Raw genomic sequence first — 23,453 nt, 5'->3', positions numbered from 1 at the left:
GAGAGAGTGACTGCTTTAAGGAAAACATTTCTTAATTACAAATTTCAATTCTGAATTCACTGAATGTTGAAAATATACTGTGACCAGGCACACATGGTTAAAGCAAATAACAAATGCCATTTCCAATTAAAAAAACCCACCACCTTTCTCCCTTACACAAAAAAAACCTAAGGGCAGAAAACACAATGACTATACAGACTCAATCAAACACAAGCACCCCCAATACCCTTGCACTGTCCTCCCCTGCACCACAGTAGTGTGCTCAAAGACTGCACAGACAGAGGAAATGCTACGCCAGAACTTTTAGTATTGACTACCACCCATGGCAGCTTTGCATTATTTATATGTGGTCTGGTTGTACACCGGTTTCTTGGAAATTTCACAGACTTATGATAGGATTCCTCTTCAAAGGACATTAAGTTTAGGAAGTGATATAGGAGTGAAACAGGGAGGTAGAGGAGCAGTAGTACGGCTACAATTGATCTAGCTGAAAATACTGTGAGGGGATTCATCTTTCATGGCTTTGACAGCAACACCCAATGGAGAGTAACACAATAGCACATTCAGTTCAAAGCCTGTCTAATGAATTCATCATCGTTATACTAGTTATATGATTTCATTCATCACTAACACAATACGTTAGCATATACAGTCCCTGAGCCCTAAAACTGCATTGGGTCAGGGAAAAAAAAACAAAACAATAGCAGAAGACCAGTTCAGACCTGGCACTTCTTCCAACTTGGCACTGTTTATGTTTGTCGTGGTATGTGTAGAAATGATTCATTGCATAGATGCGACGCTGTCACAGCACACATTCCCAGTAAAAATGTTTTGTTGACTGAAATAAGTTCTGCTAATTGTAACACTTTGTCTCTTTCAGATTTTCCGGTACTCGTTCCTGGCATCGTATTTGATCTACAGTTTGCGTACGAGGTATGATTTACCAGTCTGTAAAAAAAAACAAAAAAAACATTTTAAATCCTTTTTATAAAATTGTAATGTTTGATCTTGTAAATATACACAAGTTAGTGTTATCCTCCACAACCACAACAAAACAATTTTTTTTTTCCATCAAAAGTCTTACAGGCTACCAGTCTAACTTTGTGTGTGTTGAATTGTCAGGGAAGTGCATGAGTTGAATCCACCAGAGGTGTCAAACTCTGTTCTACAGTTTGCTTCCTGGGGTATTCATGGGCAACAGTTGGTGAGTAAATATGGAACACACAGTAATGTCCTTCTCTACACTGACAGATTTTTATCTCGCATAAACTGCAGGGCTATAACCAGTCTACTAGAATGGCTTGGTCTTTTTCTGAAAAAGAAGAAATTTTAAGACAGCTTGAAATTTTATATAGAGGCTCTTGCCCTCCTATTCATTAGCCAGTAATTCATTTTGACATCTGTGGTATATACACAGGGTTTCAGCTTTGAGATGGTGCATGGAGACCTCTATGGATCCTACACTGAGCCTCCAGGAAGCTCCACATAGCCTCTGCACCACAAACTCCACAGACGCTGTATAAAATATTATTAGGCCTTAATTGTGAAGCTATTTCCTGGAAGTTTAAAGCCTTTTTTTGTTATTATTGTCACATATCTTGAACATTTTTATGGAAGAGATTTCTTTATCTGATGAACGCCTTGTGCCTTGAGTCTGCAAAAAGCAGTGAAATCTTTAGAAAAATTCTTTCAGAAAATTGTTATTTTGAGAGCAACAGAACCACAAACAAATGATTTATGATGTTGTCAGCCATTCTGAAGGCAGCTAAGCATTTGTTTACTTTTGCAATGAAGAAAAGAGATAGTGTTGAACAGTCTGTTCATTATCATAATTGGCTTGCAGGGAAAGTCATTAAGTGATCAGTGTTCTGCATTTATCACTGTTTTCCAGTTTGTTTATGTACTCCTGTAATAATCTGTTACAAACTGAGCTCTCTTCAGGGCCCCCTTGAAGCTCACATTTTTCATCACCTCCTTGAATATCTTTTGCATTCTTTTCTTTATTATGGCATCAGAAGGCGTCTCTCTGTCTCTGCTTCTTCATCTTTTCTCCATCTTGGCAACAGTTACTACTACTGTGTGTGTGTGTGTGTGTGTGTAGGGTGCTCGAGTTCTCGAGACTAATTTTCGGTTCTTGTGTGACTATGTAACAACCAGTCATGGGGCAGGTTTCTCCTCTGACAGGTTTACATCTTTGAGAACAACATTTACTACCAGCCAGATGTTAAGAGCAGCTCTCTGAGACTGACCTCATCGGGGAAGGAGGGTGTGGTCTTTAATGGAATCTCTGATTGGTTATATGAAGGTAAACATACTGGAAACACTGACAGAACTAGACTAAGTTTGTCCTTTACTTGTGGCTGATGACTCATGTGCTGTAAATGTAAACAGAATTTGATGTGATATCACACTTACCTGCCCTGAAGTAGATTTGCCCTTGGTTTGTTTCCAATGTGTATACTTGTATGTCATGGGTTTGTACAGGTTGGTAAATAATACAGTAATTGATGAGAGCAAACCTTATAGCATAAGAGACTGTGAAAGTCTTGAAACCCAAAAAGTTGAAAAGCATTCCGTCATTATCCTTACTGCTTGTGCATCTCACTTGCAACAACACAGACTGAAATACCACTAAAGAAACAGATGAGTGCTGACAAATACATTTTTTCCAAATACATCAGTGAGAAAATAGACTTGATAACAGTTACAAATATAACTAATCATTTTTGCTTGGTCACCAGAAAGAGGTATTGCAAAACTCTTCATAACTCTTTGAGTTCAGTCCTGGCCCCATGGGTGGGCACTGGGGGGCCTGGTCCGCCCTGGGAGTCACTAGTTTCCGCCCATAGACAAGCCTGTCTGTGTCACCAACCCCACTTCCCACCTACTACCAGTCCTTGCTTGTTTGCACAATATTTTTTATCAATAGGTTACTGTTATCAAAAGGTATTGTTTTGCATATACATAACTAGTGACTAAAAATAAAAATGTATTTGGTCTGATTTTTTAAAAAACAATTTAAATGGATTTGATTGATTTGTCGATAGCGGAAATGATCTGGTTATGTGCTAAGTCTTACAGTAATGTCAGCTGTTGAGGTCATTTACAAATGTAGTGTGGATCTGGATATATAGTGTTTCTTTAATCAAAGACCACCAGGGTTAGAAGGAGAGAGTGGCAAGGCACTGTAAGGCAAAAGCTCAGGGTGTAGCAATTCAGAAGAGGTTAATCCAACTATAGACTCTAACAACAAATAAATAAACAGATAAAACTGTTGTTTAGACTGCTTCAGTAGGCTCGGTCCAATAGTAGGATGCTTTCATACGGCTCCTCATTAATTATTCCCCCTTTTTTTTTAGTCTAGGCCTATATGTGATTCTGCACAATGGTAGTTGTCCATAGGCTACGTCTTGGATTTATCTGGTTCAAGATCAAGTAAAAACTGTTAATAATGTGGATAGATGTGTAGGAATTTAATGTTAATTTGAAAGATAATAAATGTTATTGTGTAATGAGGTTGATCTCATTTGTGCCCCCACTGAAAAAATGTAGTGTCCGTCCGTGAATTTCTGTCTGGCACCGCATCTGTTTGAGTTGCTTGCTGTGGTATCAGGGGAGCTGGTCATTTGTGTGGTACTTAGGAGATGTTGTAAGTCAAGCGGCCAGAAAAGAACCACCCAACTGGTCCGAGGCACGAGAACTTCAATTCCTCGTGGTCTGAGGAGTTATGACTCCCTCATTGCATCTGGATGACATGCACAACACAAAATCTACAGAGTACTGTATTGATGGAATGGTTCCAAGGCACACACAGCTTGCTTTGCTGTCCAAGCAACGCAGCATGACTGGGACCACCTCCTCCACCTCGCTCTTCGCTCCTATGCTACAAGTTCTGCTTTGTGTGGCACCTAGCTCTCACTGTAGTTGTTGAATAATCCATAAAGGTCTGATGATGAAATATGCATCAGTTAACACTTAAATTTTGTAATCCTCCGTGTATAAAATGTCACCATACTGGGATTTATCATGCATGCTCAACTTAGTACTTAGCAACTCAAATTTTATATGCTAAGTTTGTTATAACTAGAACAAAAGTATGCATATGGAACACAAACATTCATTTATTGTTTTTTCCTCGTAACCTGCTGTTATTTGATAAGGTGTATTAAGAATGCATCAAAACCTGATTGGCTGCCTGATGTTGATTTGTCTCACAGAGGAAGTGCTTCACTCCCAGGCTTCTCATTGGTGGTCTCCTGAGGGTTCCAGACTGGCATTTCTTACCATCAACGACACCCTGGTTCCCAACATGTGGATTCCACATTTTACTGGCTCTCTTTACCCCAGGAGTCATCACTACCCATACCCAAAGGTACATACCTCTCCATAGGTATAAATCATGGTCTATATCAAATATATTCAATAAAAATAGTACATCAAAGTACACACTACCAAATAGACATGTTGTCCAGATGCTATGGAATAATATTCTGACACATATGTTTCTCAAACTTTTATGAACTGTGAGCTCCTTTTAAGCTCTTTCCACACAGTGTTTACCTCCAAGAAAAATCAAAAGAAATTAAAATGCTACATTTGTTACGCAGTGACAGACTGAGCTCAGCTGAATGAACTATTATGTTAATATGTAAACAACAAAAACAAAGATAGCAGTAATTGTCACAATGAAACTTGCCCCATGAAAACTCTAGGCGTACCTTTGGGGATATGTATACCACTCTGAGAGCCACTTTCCAGATGAATTTTAAGGTGCAATACACAGGGAGCCCAAACCTTAAAGTACACATACCATATATCTGAAGGGACACCCAAACACTCTTATCCATATTTCTATGAGACAAGCTCTCAGTAATAATATCATAGCGTTAATAACCTTGCCAGAAACATTGCGCTAAAGTTTTTAGATAGATCTCTTTTAATTTCACCATGTAAATTCTAAATTCTGTCAAATGATGTCTCTGCTTTTCCAAGTGAAACAGTTCACCATAAAATAAAAAAAGGCAAATGGGCACATCTCTTAGCCTCTGAGCTTTAAATGAGAAAAAAAAAAAAAACTCTTTTGAAATGCTTGCAGGACCAAAGCACTCTGCAATGACATTGCCAGTGACATTAATAATGAACAACCTTGGCTCAAGCCTTTTTATCTCAGCAAAAATCTTATCTTGTTTTATTCATGTTGCCTCTTGCTGGGTGCTCTTGAAGTGCTCATTGAGAGAATGTCAGGATCAGTGGTCTTATGATAGACTGCCCCAAAAGAACCTAATATACCCATTATACTTCTAACATACCTTTCTAAAGGAGGCCACATTTTTCATATACATTTAGGAAATGTTCATCACCTCTCTTAGTCTAAAGATAGCCCTTCACTGTCTGTATAGTCTGGTATCATTATAGACACCCACACTCCTCCAGTAAGGATACATTTTTCAGTCTACTATCAAATCATCTGGTCAAATTGACAGGAGTATCTCATTTTTATTGAACATAAACTGAAGATTCTCTGTGTAAATTTGTGTCCATGGTGCATATATGAAGCAATAAATAAAGAAGAAATACACATACTTCTCAGAGTGACTGATGAAGATTTGATTTAGCCACACAATAGAACATATTGCAAGGAGCACAGAGGAGTGATTTAATGAGATCGAATAGGGGCAGCAAGAAAAAGAGTTGGAGACAATTTCATTCAAAAGTTAGAATCTAATAACTGCCACTGCAGAGAGTTAGTTCAGATGTCTCAGGCTGTCAGTTGAAATTGGCTCTAATAAGCTACAGATCTTTAGGAATCTTTGTCCAGTGAAAAAGAAAGAACAGCTCTGTTACAGTAATGAGTCCCAGGGTCTCCTGGTAATGCTGTGTCATGTAGTTGGTACGTATTTCTGAACACAGCAAATGTCAAATTAAAATCTGTAGAGTGAAATACAGGTGGATCAAACAAAACCAGTCATTAAAACAGAAACAACAGCGAGCGCAAACAAAGTACCAAATCTAATGGTGATATTCAAATCTCTGTAAAACAGGAACTCTAGACATTTTCAATTATTCTAAGAGTTATTTCTATTATAATTAAAAATACATTATGATACTACTAAACTAATGATAAAAATTGTCATTCATCATTGCATAATAAAATTAAATCTAAAATTTATCTCAGCATATGATGCCATGCTGCATGAATATAACTGGAGGAATATTGTCATGTCTGTGTTGTAGGCTGGACAGGTCAACCCTTCGGTAAAGCTTAATGTAGTCAGCTTAATTGAACCTTCTCAGACTATTGAACTCCTGCCTCCCAACAGCTTGGAAAAAAGGTACTGGATAAATATACTCCAAAAGAAAGAATGAAATCAGTTAGTGGGATCTTAATGTTGCCAGTAATTTAAGAGATGGTGTGTGTGTGTGTGTGTTCCTCATATGTTGTTTTCTGCTATGAAATTTGTTGCTGATTATTTTGAAAACAGAATGAATGGCCTTTTTCATGCCATGAGGTGAACACCAACACCTTAGGCACATTACGATTCTATGACACACCTTGTCAAATGCTATTTTCCTGCTCATGAATATAGTATGCTCAGGAGAACTGATGTACATGAAAAGTGGTTATTTAGCTTTTTGCCTTGCTGGACCTGCAATGGAAAAATACTAAGATAAAGCTTTATGGTTTGCCCGCAGTGAATATTACATCACCATGGTGAAATGGGTGACCGAGCAGAAGATTGCAGTGCGCTGGCTGAACAGAGCTCAGAACACCTCCATTCTCTCTTTGTGCTATGCCACCAGCAGAGAGTGTGTGAAGGTGAGCAGAATAGTAAGGACTATGAGGTATTGAGTGTGATGTTTTACTGAATATAGGGACGTTGGAAGGAAGGAGGGACAGCGCAGTCAATGAGGGAACATTACGGGCAACTAGGGTTTTTATGGTGACAATATGTAAGACAGATACTATGATAGTAGAAAACAATACTGTGAAATTGTACAGAAATAAGAGATAATAATGGTGCACTATGAAATTACAGGAGCTTTTGGGATATTATGGGGACATATAGATACATTGATGAAATGAAAGACATTACAGGGGCATTTAGAATTTATGGAGATGTATGGGAGAAATGTGGGGATCTAGGGTCATTATGGGGACCTGAGTTCCATTATGGGGATCTGGGGACATTTTGGGTTATGAGGACCTGTGGAGTATTTGAGAGATAATGGGAACATGTGGACATCTCCAAGACAGTAGCAGCATCATAAGTGATCATAAGAGACACACTTTGAGTACTGGTGAATACTGTGAGGACACAGTGACATTAAATGGACCTAGGGGTTATGTTTCTACATATTTATGGGGATGTTGTGAGGAGAGAAGGCATGCTATGAGAAATGGAAACAATACAAATAGATCACAGTACCTGGTTTGTCAGAGACAAAACAACATATCAAGTAGGAGACTGTACAATTTGTTGGGAAAGTATTGCCTATTCATATCACCTGTTGCCACTCACAGATGAAAAATCTTTATGTGAGATTAGTTTTCCAGACTAGTTTCCACCATCAGAGCTTGCATAGGAGAATATTTCAAGTGCCCATAAACAGTGCACCTGTTATAATGTAGTGTTAATGTAGCTCATATTAAACATTAATTTACCATCACTCTTTTAACTCTCTTCCTGCTACAGAAGCATGTGATGACGTCAGATAAGTGGATTGATCATCAGGTAACTTATATCATGCTTTTATTTATAGCGAGGAACACTCAACGTTAATGTCTTTTTCATTTCACTGTCAATGTTACATTAATTTTAGGAGATTTCAGTCATCATGCTGATGGCATAGAGAGGCCTCGAATGCAGTATAATCTTATTGGCTAATGACACACTTCATGCATACTGGAGCCATTTTGAAAACTTGCTCAGATCAGAGGCTATGCTAGACGTGTGTTTTATAAATAAATGATGACATAAATTGTGTTGCTTAATAACTCCACCACTGAAGCAGAGTGTGAGAAGCAAGCAGTAATTTACCTTGCCTGAATCCTTGAGGCAAATGACACACTGACATATACAGTGTGTAAAATAGATCAAAGACGCTGTAAAAAGGCTTAAGATTGATTGAAATCTTTGTTCATTATCATATCTCTAGAATGAAGAGCCTATTTTTTCAAAGGGAGGATCCATGTTCTTCCTAACAATGCCTATAAAACATGGGGGACGAGGATCATTTAATCACATTGCTATGATATCTGACCAGGTATAAATTGATTCACAATGGAAAACTGAATATACCACACCTTTTCTCACTTTAGATAACAGATGTAAGATTTTTCTTAGAAGAGCGCAGAAATATTCGTAACACATGTACACCACTGGTGCATTATAATCTTATATTACTTTTTTTAGTTTAATGTTTCTTAAATTGTTTTTTTATGTTTATATACTAATATATACACTCTGTTTTCCTTCATTGCTCCCAGGTTAAAAGTGAAGAGGTCAATGTGAGACATTTGACTTCTGGAAGCTGGGAGGTCACCAAGATTTTGGGCTATGATGATAGTCTGAACATTGTGTGAGTTACACTAGAGACATTCAATCTACGTGGATGCCACAATCTGCATTTGGAAACCTACTGGAAAAAAATTAGTTTTATCTAATTTAATCATAATTTTGATATTAAATTCAATTCTCTCCTGAGAATTTCTCACTCTCTAACTCTGGAGAAATATGATATGACAAAGTGGTGAGACAGAGGTGTATTTCAGCTGTCAAAAATGAATGGGACAGTTATGGCATCCCATATGCTGTGCTAATATTTTTTTTTATCCATTCAAAGTTACTTTCTTGGCACAGAGGATGGGGTAACACAAAGGCATCTTTATAAGTGAGTATTTGAGTGATTGGTGGATTGAGGGGTTGGAGGGGGAGCTTTAGTGCTAAGTGTCAGATTCAAGAATGGAAATGAACCAAATAGCTAAAAATTGACACCTATAGTATGAACTAATTATGTGATATGTGATAATGTCGTAATGGAATAATGTTACTGAATTTTGCTTTTTGAAACCAATGATTAATACAGTTAAAACATAACCTGTGAATAAGTTTTCTGGAATGAAATGGTTAGAGAAAATTCCTTGGTAGTTTTAATTTCACAGTTTAAGCTTTCCCATGTCTTCACATACTATACAAAACAACCCCGTCTTCGAATCCAAACCCTGTATCTTGATTTTGGACAGGGTGAGCACAGTGGATCCATTCCATCGAGAATGTCTGACGTGCTCCCTGGCCAAGCCTCACTGCACCTTTTACGACGCTTTGCTCAGCCCACAGAAGCAGGCTGTTCTGCTAAGCTGTAATGGTATCAGAACTTTTTCTGTTTACATTTGACCACCCTGTGCTGTTGTGTGGTAACATCTTACTTCAGCTAGGTTTCTTATCTGTGGAGTGTGCTTTGATAAACATTTTAGGTACCACCAGGATATAAAAACGGCTTTTATAGTTGAAAATTGTTTTTTAGTTATCATATTCTTGCAACCATTTTCTTTTTTGAAGAAACATAGAACACTACAGAGTTGTTAAAACCAAAGGAAAGTTCTTTGAAATTTGAAAAGTGGTTGACATTAAGGGCAACTCACTATGCAGACGGATAAAGCAAAAAGAGAAATGTGGGTGAAATATGCAGAAATATAAAGAGAATTATAAAGTAGTGAATGTCATTATAAAAAATCATTATTAAATTATGTTACAAGAATATGAGCCCCCAATGAGGTTATGAAATGCATAATTTTGAACATGTTGAAATGAATATCAAAACAAAGTCCAAGTGATATAAATCTAATGATGCAGTGGTCAGTCACTGATAACCAGCTTTGATTTTAAGGAATCATTTTATGGGAGTATAATTATCCTCTTTATTCACTTCTAATTTATTTAATTAGAAAGTAACAGTGTAATCTTAAATTACATGTTTCTGATTTAGATTAAGCTAATTTAGGACCCCAAAAAAATCAAATGAATTCTGTGAAACCATGAACAAAAAATTACAAAACATATCTTCTTGGTGTCTTGCTTCTTCATGTCAAGCTGCTGTAGATCATGTAATTTTCTGTTCAACTACAGGACCTGGCATCCCCAAAACCTCAATCCACCTGCTCAGTGACATCACCAGTAAGTACTGACAGCAGGACCGATCTCTTCAAAAACAGGAGTAAGACTATGAAGTGCTCGGCAAAGTGTTAATTAGACACTGTACCCAGAGGACAATATGTAATGTTTTAGCTTCATTACACAGTGATGCCTTGATGAGGCTTTTTCTCCGGAGGTGTACATTTTCAGTTAACTGTTGATTAATTAAATTAACCACTTAAATCAGTAAATTCTGTTAAATTAAGACTGTGAGCATATAGACATACACATCCAATTCAGTTTAATACTGCTTGTCTTACTGTAATTGTCTTACTGTAATCTTTTTTTTTTCTGTTAATTGCAATAATTAAATCAATAGCAACAGTAATGAATCTTTTTATATTGTAGCACTGATGTATAGTCTAGATTTAATTAATTTGCAACCGTTCCATTTTGTTGTTTTAGGGAGCCAGTTCAGTGTTTCTTGGCTGATTCATGTATTAATACAGATTCGATATTTCTGTGTTCAACCAAAAACTATAATTTGAGCACACGCTGTGAGAAAAATTTGCAACCCATTTGTATAGCACGACCATGCTGTTAGGGCAATTTAGGTATTCATATCATGTTTAGGATCAAACTGATGTCCTATTTTTGATCTCTGAAAAGTTAACAAGACATTGGAGTCTGGCCGAGAACTTAGAGAAGCACTGATCCAAAGAAAAACACCGAGAAGGGAAATCAGAACTTTGCCAATTAATGACATGGGTAAGAAATGGTCATCATCAACATAATAATCAACACTGTCACCGCAAAAAAAATGTCCTTTAGTTAAGTATGCTGTTCTACACTGAGGCACTTAGGCATGTTTTGTCATTTGGCTTTGATTTACCCCATGCTGGTTTGACAGTCTAGGGCATTGTTCTGTGGCCTGTGTCTGTATTATGTGGATCAGAGAAAAGCTAAATGCAAACTGGAAACTGATTTTGTCGTAACACAATTAAAAAAAAAACAAAACAGGTGCACAGCTTAGTGAGAGGGCTGCTGATGAGGACTGGAAATAAAACCCTTCCAATCTAAGCATTCAGATTAGATGCACAAATCACCATATGGGCTCTGCTTTCTAATCTAAATGCCATTAGGCTCTCTGTACTGCATCTCATTAAAACAGCACAATCACAGCACTGCCAATTTCATTTTCCATTTATATTCTCAAATGACATCCTATCTGCTCCTTCTTTATGTGATCTGTAAATAAAAGAATGATATAAGAGTGTGGAGGACTAAATAGTAGAACTGTAATGTATTTGGGTAAATGTTGTATGATTCGTGTTTGATTCACTTTTAGTGAAATCTTTTACATTAAATTTTGACAGGTGCTATCCATCATCGCAATGCCACTATCTTATGCTAAATTTGTTTACTGATGAGTCAGTCATGTTCTGCTTATAATGGTAAAAATAATCATCTGTTCTCATTTGATTTCAGTGCTTCGGCTGGAGGTAAATTTTCCTCTGGATTTTGACGAGAAAAATCAGCATCCCCTACTTATAATTCTGTACGTGATTACTTGTTCTGTCCATTTTTTCTTTTCAAATTGTACTGGCAATGCTTACTGCTCACTGTACCATTCATCTGTTCATTACACCTACTATTTATGGAGATTGCATTTTGAGTCAGTATTTGCCACATCTGACTCTTTTTCCAAAGTCACATGCATGCAGATAGACAGACAGACAGACAGACAGACAGACAGACAGACAGACAGATAGATAGATAGATAGATAGATAGATAGATAGATAGATAGATAGATAGATAGATAGACATGTGGCACTGCTCTGAAAGTGATAAAGATTCTTTCCTCCTGTGTTTAAAGTCATTGGTTTTTGGAGGCTATCCTCTTAGCGTCCTATTGATCTTCAGTCCATGGCTAAAGTAATCAGTGCCACTGATTGAATGACAGAAATATCAGGGCTTGTGTTGGTCTGCAAGCCTTTTCCTTACAACATCTGAATCAAATGTGTCCCAATTTCTACCCAGTGACAGTGCCCCTGGTGGACAACAGGTGAGTGACCAGTTCCATCTAGACTGGGACTCAGTCCTAGTCAGCTCTAATCACATCATTGTGGCCCGTGTGGATGGCAGAGGGAGTGGATGCCAAGGTCAAAGAGTTCTGCAGGAGGTACACAAGCACCTTGGCGCCATCGAAGTCCGGGACCAGCTCGCTGCTGTAGAGTATGTTTTCTCCATCCTTTTATCAGTCATATTTAACATCCACCAAAGCATGGTACAGACATCCCAACAAAACAAAACTGCTACACATCTTTTTTGTCCTTTATGGGAAAGTAAAGACTAAACAATCATCATTTAACCACTTCAGGCAAAAGATGTTTCACATCTCATTTGCAGAGTTGGTGGCTAAAGGACAGCTTTGATTTTGAGATGTGACATAACTGGGCCGGTTAAACAATGCACATGTTGTAAACGAGGCTTGTATGTGCCGGTATTGTTTCTAACACCCACAGGCCCAGAAGAACACACTAAGAATCACTAGAGAATCAACAAAACTTGGAGGCACTACAGATTTCAGGTTATCAAGCCATGTCTGTGTTGAGAGATAAGAGGGGGTTTGACTGTAGCATACTTCATCTGCATGTCACCCTAATAACAGCCCTGCTGTTATAACAGCCCTGCATTAGCTATTCCTGAAACACTGGAACATAGCGGGTTTACAAGCTTGTAATTTTGGGCAGATTAGAAACATGATTTTTAGACTTAGGAATCAGTCTGATCCTCTCATACGAACAGCTGACCTTACTCACGGCGGCATGTTTTGTGTATTAGTTTTCTCATCATTTAATATTGTTTTCCTACAGATATCTCACAAAGCAGCCTTACATTGATGAAAACAGAGTTGGGGTTTTTGGCAAGGTATAAAGAAGATGTCAAGTGTCACAAAAGAAACTTAATATGAGTAATGGATGTTAGCAAATATCTGTAAAGTCAATATAGTATTTACATAATCAGTGTTAACCTTGCCATATTTCCTCAGGCCTATGGAGGATTCCTAGCCTCTGTGCTGCTACTGTCTGCAGGTTCTGTGTTCCGATGCGGCGTGGTGCTGTCCCCTATCTCAGACTGGAGACTATATGGTAAACCATGTCATACATTAGGTTAAACATGTTCTGGTACACATACTGAAAACATAGTTAGACAGGAATGGAGATTACATGTTACCTGGTGCTTGTCCCCTAACACTAAACCACCCAATTCCAAACATCATGCAAACCTAGGGTTGCAAAGACCCTCAAGCCATTATAGACTTTGGAACGTTGATTCTGTGCAAAATATATAGCGAGTGGAGATGCCGTTGAGCAGGGCTGAAGACTGCTGTGGTGCTACTGAAACTGACAGAGTAAATATGTTATATAACAGGTGGAGTTGGCATTAAAAAAGTTACTATAAAATTACCAAAGTTAAAAAAATCATTGTGGCCACAGCACCATATTGATGTACTGCTTGATCACTTTGAATGTACCGTTATGAAATACGAAAATAGTACATACTATGATTTGATCTGTATTTTTTTTTTATAAAGGTTCTGCATTCACAGAGCGATACTTTGGCTTTCCAGCAAGAGAGGAGTACAAATATAATGTGAGATTCCCAAAATGAAAAGACCCTCACAGAATAAACACATTTATGTGACAATTGTGACTTGCACTTACATACAGTCACCTACATTGGTGATTGTACATATCATTTGTTATAAAGGCACTATAAAACAGTTTTGTTTGTTTGTTTTGAATTCTGACTGCCAGAAAGTGATATCATCTGAATAAATGTTGTCAGCTGCCTAGGCACAGCTGGTAGATTCCATTTGATTACAGTGTGGACAAATGCGTGCTGACCATGACTTCTTACCTGGACCATCTGTCTGGACAGAGCCAATAAAAATATCTGCCAGTATTGTAGGAGGGTTCTAGCGAACCGTATAAAAAAAACTGAAAGCTTTTTCCATCTCTGTGTGTCTCAGATTTCCAAACTTCTTCCAAACATCACTAGCAATGGTGAACTAAGACTCCTCCTGCTCCACGGGACAGCTGATGGTAAGACACATTCAGTGCTGTCTACTTTCACAGAAAATAAAAAGAGCGTGGGATTCATTACTACGTCACTCAGTTTTTTGTCCTTTAAAAATGGTGAGATATTTAATGGCCATATTGAAAGAGAACTACACAAACGTTTTTGAAAAGCGTCATGTGGACCCTTGTTTCTTTTTAGTAATCTTTATATTAAGATAAGGCAAAACCAGGTAAGATTTTTATTGTCCATAAGGGAATATTTGGGAACAGCTTTATGGTATTTTGTGGGACTACAGAATTTGCAGAAATCAGTCACAAACTCTGTAGCATTAACCAAACTGGGTTCATTTGTGAAAATGTTCCAAAAATGCATAGCACATATCCCCTCAGAATTTCAATGCTGACCTCTGTGCTTGTACAGACAGATTTTAACTGTGGATCAGCTGCTCTCACAGCTGTTATGTATATTAAGATAATATATTAATCACAGTGCTGTGATCAAAGTTAGTTAAAGGTGATTTAGCTATGCCTTGGTATGCATGTCTATGCATGCAAAGCTATAGTGTCTAAAGTGTGATTTTTCCTAGTTAACTTGAAATATTGTTGAAACTTGATACACCTGTATTTGTCCCCAATAACACCTACCAGTGCATGTGGACTGCATTAGTGTTGCTTGTGATCACAGTTCTTATTTCTGATACCTCACTCCCATTAGGGCAGGAAAAAAAGAATGAAAAAAAAGTGAGAATCAGGGATTTCATGATGTAACAGGTTTCAGTGAGCAGCATAATACAGGTCTCATAGTATTCAAAGGACTCCCCTGCTATGCCATGTCGCACAGTTCATCTATCTTCTTCCTTAGTGATCTTGCTTTGCTCAAGGTCACAAACCGCCATAGCGGGTGGTTTTCTCGTCTCTGTGTACACTGTTGGACTCCCTTTCTGTGGCCGTTTCTTTGTGGTTGCTGCTACTAGGTAGCACGGCTTCGAGCAGTTCTCCAATCAAAGACATGTCGGGATTTTCTGAGCGACTGGCACAGAGACAGGAGCATGTCTTAAGTGTATGATGGAGATGGAGATCAGTTCTACCATAAGGTGTTTTTTTTTTTTTGTTAGCAAGTCGTAAAATGTTCACACAGAATCAGGCCTGCCAGCAGAACTCCTGCAATGTACTCAACTGCACTAAACAGCAATTAGTATGACAGCAGCAGTGTCAACATAACCTGCAGAGCTGCACCATACCACTTACACTTATTCTGTGCTGTGTTCCACCACAAGACCCTTTGCACCAAACTTGGATGTGTGCTACAGTTAGCACTTTTTCATTTTTATTTCAATCACCATTACACTGCTAAGAAACCTTTGGGTTCAGCTGCAGTAGATTTGAAGTTATTGTTTAAAATCAGGATGAAAAATGAGCCTGTTCGTGTTATTAGTAAGATTCTAAGCATCTATCTCTCCCTTTCTCTCTCTTTGTTCCCCTCTTCAGCCTCTGTTCATTTCCAGCATTCCGCTGAGCTTGTGAAACTTTTGTCTGTTTCAAATATTAACTACACTCTTCAGGTACGTGCTTTCATTATGGTATGAATTGAGTCGTCACTTAGATTTGAATCAGTTGACAACATGGTCAGTTAATCAGTTGACAAATAACTACCACTTCACAATTGTGTTTCAATGATATGTAATCGTCAGTGCTGTAGTAGTAGACTCCGTTATGGACAAAATGGTACATGAGATGATAAATCACATGAATTATAAGTAAATACCTTTATTAACAGTAACTAACTGTGGTTTTGCTCTTTTGTAGATTTTTCCAGATGAGGGTCATGAAATTAGGAGTAAGCATTACATGCTGAATTCCATCATCAATTTCTTTCGGGACTGCTTCCAAGAAGCTATGCCCATTGCCATGGAAACTCAAGAAGATGACTAGCACAATCACCTGTGAATGATGTTAAGCAAGGATCTTTCTAAAGAAATATAATAATGTGTTACAGACCCTCCCTGTTGCTCTTCTTTGAGGAGAGGATTAAACTAGCAAGAACTGACTGAAAAACAAATCTATCAGACAGGAGAGATGGACACAGTACTGTTAACACAAGGCATGTGGACCCAGGAAGTAGAAATTTTGACAGAATTTGGACATTTTGAAAAATGAACCTTTTATGGCCCTCAATTCTGATTTAAGGGTTCTGGATTTCCACATCCACAACTATGAGAGCAATGAAGACATCACAAGGCAGGTTTTCGTGAGCCTTTCAAAAGTCTTGGAGAATGCTGAGATTTAAAATTTTTAAAGATACTACTAGCACATATTGTTTACAAGGTTTGACTGCTGATTTTGTCTAACTGGCTAATTAGTCGTTATGTTCAACTTAGAGACATATGTAGCAGTAGAGTGTAGTTTGAACAAATCAAGCCAACAGGTGTAACTTGAACAGGCCATTCGGTGGCTATGTAATTTATATATCGACTACAGTCTGACAACTGTATGAATCAAATGAAGTTAAGGCTGTGCATGCGTTCGTGGTGTTACCAGCATGAGTGATAGAGATGACTCACTGAACAGAGAGTACTCCGGGTACAGGCGGTAGGAAGGACATAGCAAATGACAAAATACATAGTTTACTTTTCTTTTTCTTTATCGGGGACACTTTGGAAAAGGTTTTTAAGTTTCAAAAACAAGATTTACCACAGTCATGAGAGCAATATTGAGTCCCCCTTTTTTTTTTTTTAAACAACAGCAACTGTGACTAGTTTGCCCTCTCTCTATCAATGTACTGTTTACTGTACATATAACCTAGCTGATGAAAATATAAATTAAACATGGGATGTATAGCTATTTTAGATGATAAATGTGAACTATTTATTTTTACAGATCACTTGGACATTATTTATCTTTCACTACTGAGAAATGTATGAAAAGATATCAGTAATTCCTGTTTCTTTACTTGTGTTTTGTTCCTGATTGTTGTTAATTTAGGGGAGGAGGACATCTCAGAGAGGTGCCTTGACTCAGAAACATGCATCATTGGTGTGACTGGTCTAAAAGGACACTGGGATTGTTAATACAATATTAAGAAGAGAGAATCTGCTGTCAGGCTGCGTTAATAATACCATCGCTAGCAGCACTGATCGTTTGTTAATTATACTTGGGCACATTTGTCAACCAATTACAAATGGCTCTCAGATTATACTGTCATGAATACTGGTGAGGTAGCATACATTAAAGTGATAATTCATTTTATGTTAAAGCCGCAAAAGAAAAAAAAAAAACATTCTTAACCTTGAGGCTTAAAATAGGATAATGAATATAGAAAACTACACTGTGGCACACAATGGAGTGTAAAACACACACAATCCAATTATTCAATTCTCTTGATTTAAAAAGGCCAATTTGTGGACTCTGAGCATTGTAAGCAGAGAGCTGAAGTCCTCTTCCATATGCAGCAGGCTATACAGGCTGAATGGACATGGTGTTGGAATGGCTGTAACATTGAGATATCATACTGTTTCTCAACATAATGCAATGGCCCTTTTTAAATATTTCATACGATTCTTTTTTTCTCCTACAGTTTGGTTTGATATCTCCCACACGTTTTCTATTCCTAATGTGTTTACATTGCTAAGAGTTGCCCTGATGTGTTACCAGACCTGACTTATGTATTCGATTAATAAGAGTTTCTACAGGAGCTTATATTTCTAATTAATGTTTCTCCTGGGAACCTTTCAGCATTCTTTGAACAAGTACAGTTTATTGTTTTCACACACAAATTTAAATGATTTAGCTTGTTTCAGGGATCCAGGTTCAGTTCAAAAATTCTCACCTGAACTCCAACCTATAGGTTACAAACAACAACCTCCTATAACTAATCCTAAAAATATTAATCATTACAGGTGCTTACATTATATGTATATAGAATTATATTTCTCATCATAGCAAGCCTGCGACGGACTGGCAACCTGTCCAGGGTGTTTCCCCGCCTTTCATTCAATGAGCGCTTTGATAGGCTCCAGCATCCCCCACGATCCTAATTAAGATAAGTGGCTTAGAAAATGAATGAATGAATGAAGGCGCTGCTGTTGTTTCTTTTTTTGTTCTTTTCTCACTTCAGTTTAGCGACAAAAATAAATGTTCCATGATAGATCTATTGACATACATCTAAACACAGTCATAATTAGTGAAGTCACAACAGCTAAAATTGTTTATATGTGTCATTTCCAGAGTACATAAACATGTAATGACTGCATAATTAGATTCTGTCATAACAACCCAGTGTCACTGTCGTCAAGTGTTTTGGTTTTCACCAGGTTTATTCATAGTCATTACCAGTGGACAATAACAATCAGCCCAAATCTTCACCCTCCCTCCCTCAAAAAAAACAGCAAAAATGAACAAGAATCAGCATTACAAAAGCCCCTTTAAGATCAACAAACAAACTAACAAACCAACAACAACAAAAAAAGAAAGAAAGAAAGAAAGAAAGAAAAGAAAACAGACAGGTGAACAAGTGAGTCCATCCTGGAGACTAAACTACAATGAGATCTAATGTATCTCAAAAATATATGTATGTACACATTCTTCTGTATTATATAAAATACAACAACACCCTCAAAGTCTCCCGTAGACATGCAACACCTCACAGAGCCCCTGTAACTCTTGAACTGGCTCACCTACATCATCTAAAATGGCCAATTTATATCATCTATAATGACAGAGTTCTGGACCAAACTTTTCTAAGTGAAAGCTCATAATTAATGATAGCCTTTTTCGGACACCAACAATAAAATAAATCTCCGCTTTGATTGAAAAAAAAAAGCTCTTTGAAGACGTGGGCACATGTTGGTTGGAATGAAGTTGTAAACTAGTGGTCATAAATGTCGATACATTCTGTATCTACATGTAGAACTTAGTGAGGTGATGAACATGTCTACACGGGTCAGGTTTTAGGGAGAAAGAACGACAGGAATGCCTGTTTCTTTTTTTTTTTGGGGGGGGGGGGGGGGGGGGGGGGGGCAGATAAGATAGATGGCAACCGCACCTCCTCAAGACGCAATTTGGCAGTGAAGACAAGGAGAATTTTCTCCGTGCGACACTACCAACAAAACGAAGGTGCAGCTTTCCCTCTCTAGAGACTACCACAACAAATACTAACATGGCAAAAACAAGTGAAGCAGAAGGGAAAAGAACCATGCACTTAAGTGTAAATGTCAACGCCCATTTGGTGTACAGACAGCCTGCTCTGTGCTTGGCCATCATATGGACACCTAATCTGGACATCTCAGTGAGTTCTGATATGTGAGAATTTCCACTGTCCTCTCAGCACCAGCATCATTCAATCTCAGTGACAGCTGTCTCTCTATGTATAAACATGTATACATAAACGCTATTGCACACACTCACTTGGAAACACATGCACACACGCAGTCTTTAACCATCCATACACACACTTGAATGCACAGATGGGACAAGCACGCACACACATACACACTCTGTGGCGCACACGCATATACACACACACACACACACAAATACACTCTTTCTCTCAACACATATGTATATATCATACATATTTTTATGCACGCATAAACAGACAAATCTTTTGAGACAGTAACTGTTACACCCACACCTGGGCGCACACATATGCATGTACAGATTTTCACTCCCCCCCCAACCACACACACACGCACGCGCGCACACACACACACACACACACACACACACACGCAAACCCATTTTCACACACACTCGCACATACTTGCTCCTCTTGCTGGCACCTTTCCTTAGCTAACACTTGGTCCAAAAGCCATGCGGGGTTGAGTTTGGTTTCTGCAGACAAAGAAAAAGTTCCTCTGAAGCCCCGCCCTTTTTTCATTTTGTCTCACTCCTCCTCTTCCTCCTCTTCCTCAGGCAGTGGCAGTAAGTCCTCCCGCAGGCACTCTCTGAAGTAGCTGGTCAGAGATGCGCACAGGTGCTGTTTGCTCTGCTCTGACAGGAAGTGACCCTCATCTGGATAAATCTGACAAAACAAACAGCGTAATGAAGCTCCCTGCATATGGAAATTAAGTACTAAATGCTGCTCTAGATTCAGGGCTTTTGATGTTACTGCTGCTCCAACTCTGTCGCTATGGCAACAAAAGTGCGGTTCCACAAACCTGCATTGTGTAGTTTGCCCCAACGCTCACCAGATTACGGATGAGCTCTGCCGAATGCTGGAAGTGAACATTGGCTAGAAAATAAACACATAAATAAAACGTCAAATAAAATATCTACAACATTAAAAAAAGACCAGAGAAACATATATCTCTCTCTCTCCATAGCTTGATCTGTCTCTCTCTCTCCTTCTCTTTCTGTTTACCATCAGCAGTCCCGTGCACCAGCATCAGCATCTGTTCTCTGAATCCCTGTGCATTCTCCAGCACACTGGACACCTGTAAGAGGAACAAGTCATGAGTCATGTCACGTCACAAACCTGACGTACAGCTTTAGAAACTGTTACAGAGCTATTAAAAAGCGTTTCAAACTTATTACAAAACAATAAAAACATGTAATGGAATTTTTCAACTGCACAATTTCTGATACTCATAATACAGCTTTACAATCCTGTGATGCAAATTTATAATCTGGTCACAGAGTGTTATTTAATTGTAACAGAGATTTACACACCTGGCACAGAGTTTACAGCTGAATGTATTCACTTAAAGAGCACTTATAACTTCCTGTAACAGTATAAAGCCACTGCCTACCCTCACTTTAAAATGCTTTACTTACATAGCCAACAAAGCTCCATTATGAAATATTTTTGTTGAATGGCCGACAAAACCGACCTTTAAAATTCCTCACTTATACAGCAGGCTATACTAAATCTCACGCTCCTGACAAAATTCATTTTAGAACAATGTGGGTAAACAGAGTACTTGTGCAAAACAGATCCAAAGGTTCACTCAAGTATTATTGAAAAACACATAACTGACATGACAGACTATTATTACTGGATTAAATAGAAAATTTCAAATCCTAGAAAATAATACAGTACAGAAACAATGTGAATTGAACAATGAGGACAATGTATCAGATGTGTTGGCCCCACTGCACAAATACACATTTTCAACTCTACATATTCAGTTCACTTTAAAACACTTCAACTCTTCAGCTTGACAACATACAAAAATAAAGTCATTCATTTTCGACAGGTTGGCTCTAATAAAGCGATCATTTCCTGTATGCTAAAGTAGTACTTTTCATGTTGAAAGCCAGCATGCGGCTTTGGACGTTTTCAGACATCTGTGTAAGAAGAAAAAGACATATGAGGTTCTACAGAGAGACTGTACCTCCTGGGATTTTTCCTGACAATGTGTGCGCCTGTGTGTTAGTAAGACTGCTTGCTTTCTGACACCTGTCAAAACCAAATGTGATCCCATCTCGCTGGTTTAATATGGTGCAGTTAGCATAGCTCTGAGTGACAGCGTTGCATAGTGTGGAGCACTGAGGAGCGGGAAGAGTTTGACGTTGATGCTGCCAGCAAACTCTGTAGTATTTTGATCTACGTGGCAGTCTCATCAGAAAGGTAAAGGCAGCAGAGAAACGCTAATGGAACTAACCTGGTATCTGCTGTCATCTCGTAATGGTAAGCCCAAATATCTCTCCGAAAATGCTGAGGCTGTTAAAACAGACAAGAAAAACATTTAAATCTAGTTCACGGCAAAGTAAAACTGACACTTTATTGACACTCTGGCTCATGTCTCGGGATATGATACTTAAGAGAAGCTAGAAGCGTTTCTGCTGGAACAAAGAAGTGTAGCTTTGAGTGTCCTCAAAAAATCACAGGTAGTGAAAGTTGATAACGTCACATGACACTTAACATTCTAAAAGTTTGTTCAGTACATGTACTGAAAAGTATCCTTTTGTATGTATTGAATAACTCTCAGTATAAAATGAGGTTATTGTGTTATTCATGTAAAGCATGGATGAAAAAGGTTTAGTCTTGACCAGTCTGTGAGCCTTCCAAAACTGTCAGGGTTACAGGGAGACGACCAAATTATAACTGTTACAGGTGACTGTCTTGCCCTGGTTTGATTCTGAGACCAAATTATAACTGTTACAGGTGACTGTCTTGCCCTGGTTTGATTTTGAGACCAAACACATGCATTACATACAGTAGGAATGAGGAGAAAAGATGATTTACCATACAATTTCCAGTCTGTTACTGGAGACATAGCGACAGCACATTTAAAAAGGCTCCCTGGGGATTTGACTAGGAGAAGTGTGACATAGCCTCCATAACCCTGGAAACAGAGAAAAATCACCTGCTCATTAGTGTGACCAACATGTCACAACAACAGGCCCAATCAAGTCTCCATAATTAACAGTGAGAGATTTCATTAATATGTGTGGGGAAAACATGAGAGGCATTTTACAGAAATAGCTCACAATTATAATCAGGTAAGAACATTATTACTGTCAACAAATGCATCACATTGTTCCTGAGTATTCCCAAGTCTCCAGGATCCAAGCAAAAGACACTATCCAAAAGGGGGCTATTGGCATGTCTTCGGGCAAGAGAATCAGGACTCAGCAAGCTTGTCAGTTTCTTTCGTTTTCTTCTGTTTTTCTAATGAATATCTCTTATCAGTACTGTGAGAATGTTTTGTATGTTGTGAAATGTACATACCCTCCCAAACACTCCTATCCGTGTCCGATCAATATATGGAAACTGCAACATGTATCTGTAAAGCAGTGTGTACAGTTTGTCATCTTTTAAAAAATGGTAATAAATATCATAAATTCTTCCTATAAGTTCCTCTTAATGTACAAGCTGCAATATTTAACCATACAATATTTACGATGAAGTCGGGCATATCCTCACCTTTAAACTTCATCACAATTAAAGAGGAACATCAGGAAAATGTAAAATAGGGACATACTCCAGAGCGGCGAGCTGATCCTGTTCTTCCAGAGTTCCCAGGCGTTTATGGATTTTCTGCAGAATTCTTTGGCCCTGGAACCCACTCCCTCTGCCGTCCAGACGAGCCACAATGACATTATCAGAACTGACCAGAACCGAGTCCCAGTCAACATAGTACTTGTCATTCACTGACTGGCCACCAGGAGCACTGTCACTGAAAAATAACATAAAATAAAGGAATGGGCTGTTGTTAAAGATATAAAATATATGCAGATTATCACAGGCAAAACACTTGATGCAAAGTTTCTTTGCAGAGGGGTTAGGGAATT

At 38.2% G+C, this 23,453-nt stretch overlaps 2 protein-coding genes across 2 annotated transcripts in view; one reads left to right on the top strand and one right to left on the bottom strand.

The window, feature by feature from the left end:
* Positions 1-16,151, top strand: part of LOC115822300 (inactive dipeptidyl peptidase 10) — a 50,173-nt gene extending 34,022 nt beyond the window's left edge. Inside the window, exons 6-26 of the mRNA XM_030786065.1 lie at positions 881-933; positions 1,123-1,204; positions 2,185-2,305; positions 4,218-4,372; positions 6,235-6,332; positions 6,694-6,817; positions 7,695-7,733; positions 8,158-8,265; positions 8,489-8,580; positions 8,845-8,892; positions 9,245-9,366; positions 10,128-10,175; positions 10,803-10,901; positions 11,622-11,691; positions 12,175-12,369; positions 13,011-13,065; positions 13,187-13,286; positions 13,733-13,791; positions 14,171-14,243; positions 15,708-15,781; positions 16,026-16,151. Coding sequence (XP_030641925.1) covers positions 881-933; positions 1,123-1,204; positions 2,185-2,305; positions 4,218-4,372; positions 6,235-6,332; positions 6,694-6,817; positions 7,695-7,733; positions 8,158-8,265; positions 8,489-8,580; positions 8,845-8,892; positions 9,245-9,366; positions 10,128-10,175; positions 10,803-10,901; positions 11,622-11,691; positions 12,175-12,369; positions 13,011-13,065; positions 13,187-13,286; positions 13,733-13,791; positions 14,171-14,243; positions 15,708-15,781; positions 16,026-16,151 — 1,941 coding nt within the window. The remainder of the gene's footprint in view (positions 1-880; positions 934-1,122; positions 1,205-2,184; positions 2,306-4,217; positions 4,373-6,234; positions 6,333-6,693; positions 6,818-7,694; positions 7,734-8,157; positions 8,266-8,488; positions 8,581-8,844; positions 8,893-9,244; positions 9,367-10,127; positions 10,176-10,802; positions 10,902-11,621; positions 11,692-12,174; positions 12,370-13,010; positions 13,066-13,186; positions 13,287-13,732; positions 13,792-14,170; positions 14,244-15,707; positions 15,782-16,025) is intronic.
* A 3,949-nt stretch (positions 16,152-20,100) lies between these two features.
* dpp10 (dipeptidyl peptidase like 10) overlaps positions 20,101-23,453 on the bottom strand; it is a 77,988-nt gene continuing 74,635 nt past the window's right edge. The window contains exons 20-26 of the mRNA XM_030786430.1: positions 23,144-23,338; positions 22,891-22,945; positions 22,405-22,504; positions 21,821-21,879; positions 20,578-20,650; positions 20,375-20,448; positions 20,101-20,238 (exon numbers count right to left, since the gene is read on the bottom strand). Of these exons, the coding sequence (XP_030642290.1) occupies positions 20,101-20,238; positions 20,375-20,448; positions 20,578-20,650; positions 21,821-21,879; positions 22,405-22,504; positions 22,891-22,945; positions 23,144-23,338 (694 nt within the window). The remainder of the gene's footprint in view (positions 20,239-20,374; positions 20,449-20,577; positions 20,651-21,820; positions 21,880-22,404; positions 22,505-22,890; positions 22,946-23,143; positions 23,339-23,453) is intronic.

The sequence above is a fragment of the Chanos chanos genome, chromosome 10, assembly GCF_902362185.1.
Source record: "Chanos chanos chromosome 10, fChaCha1.1, whole genome shotgun sequence".
Classification (NCBI taxonomy): Eukaryota; Metazoa; Chordata; class Actinopteri; order Gonorynchiformes; family Chanidae; genus Chanos; species Chanos chanos.
The sequence above is the reverse complement of the archived record's forward strand: the minus strand, read 5'-3'. Positions and strand labels throughout refer to the sequence as shown.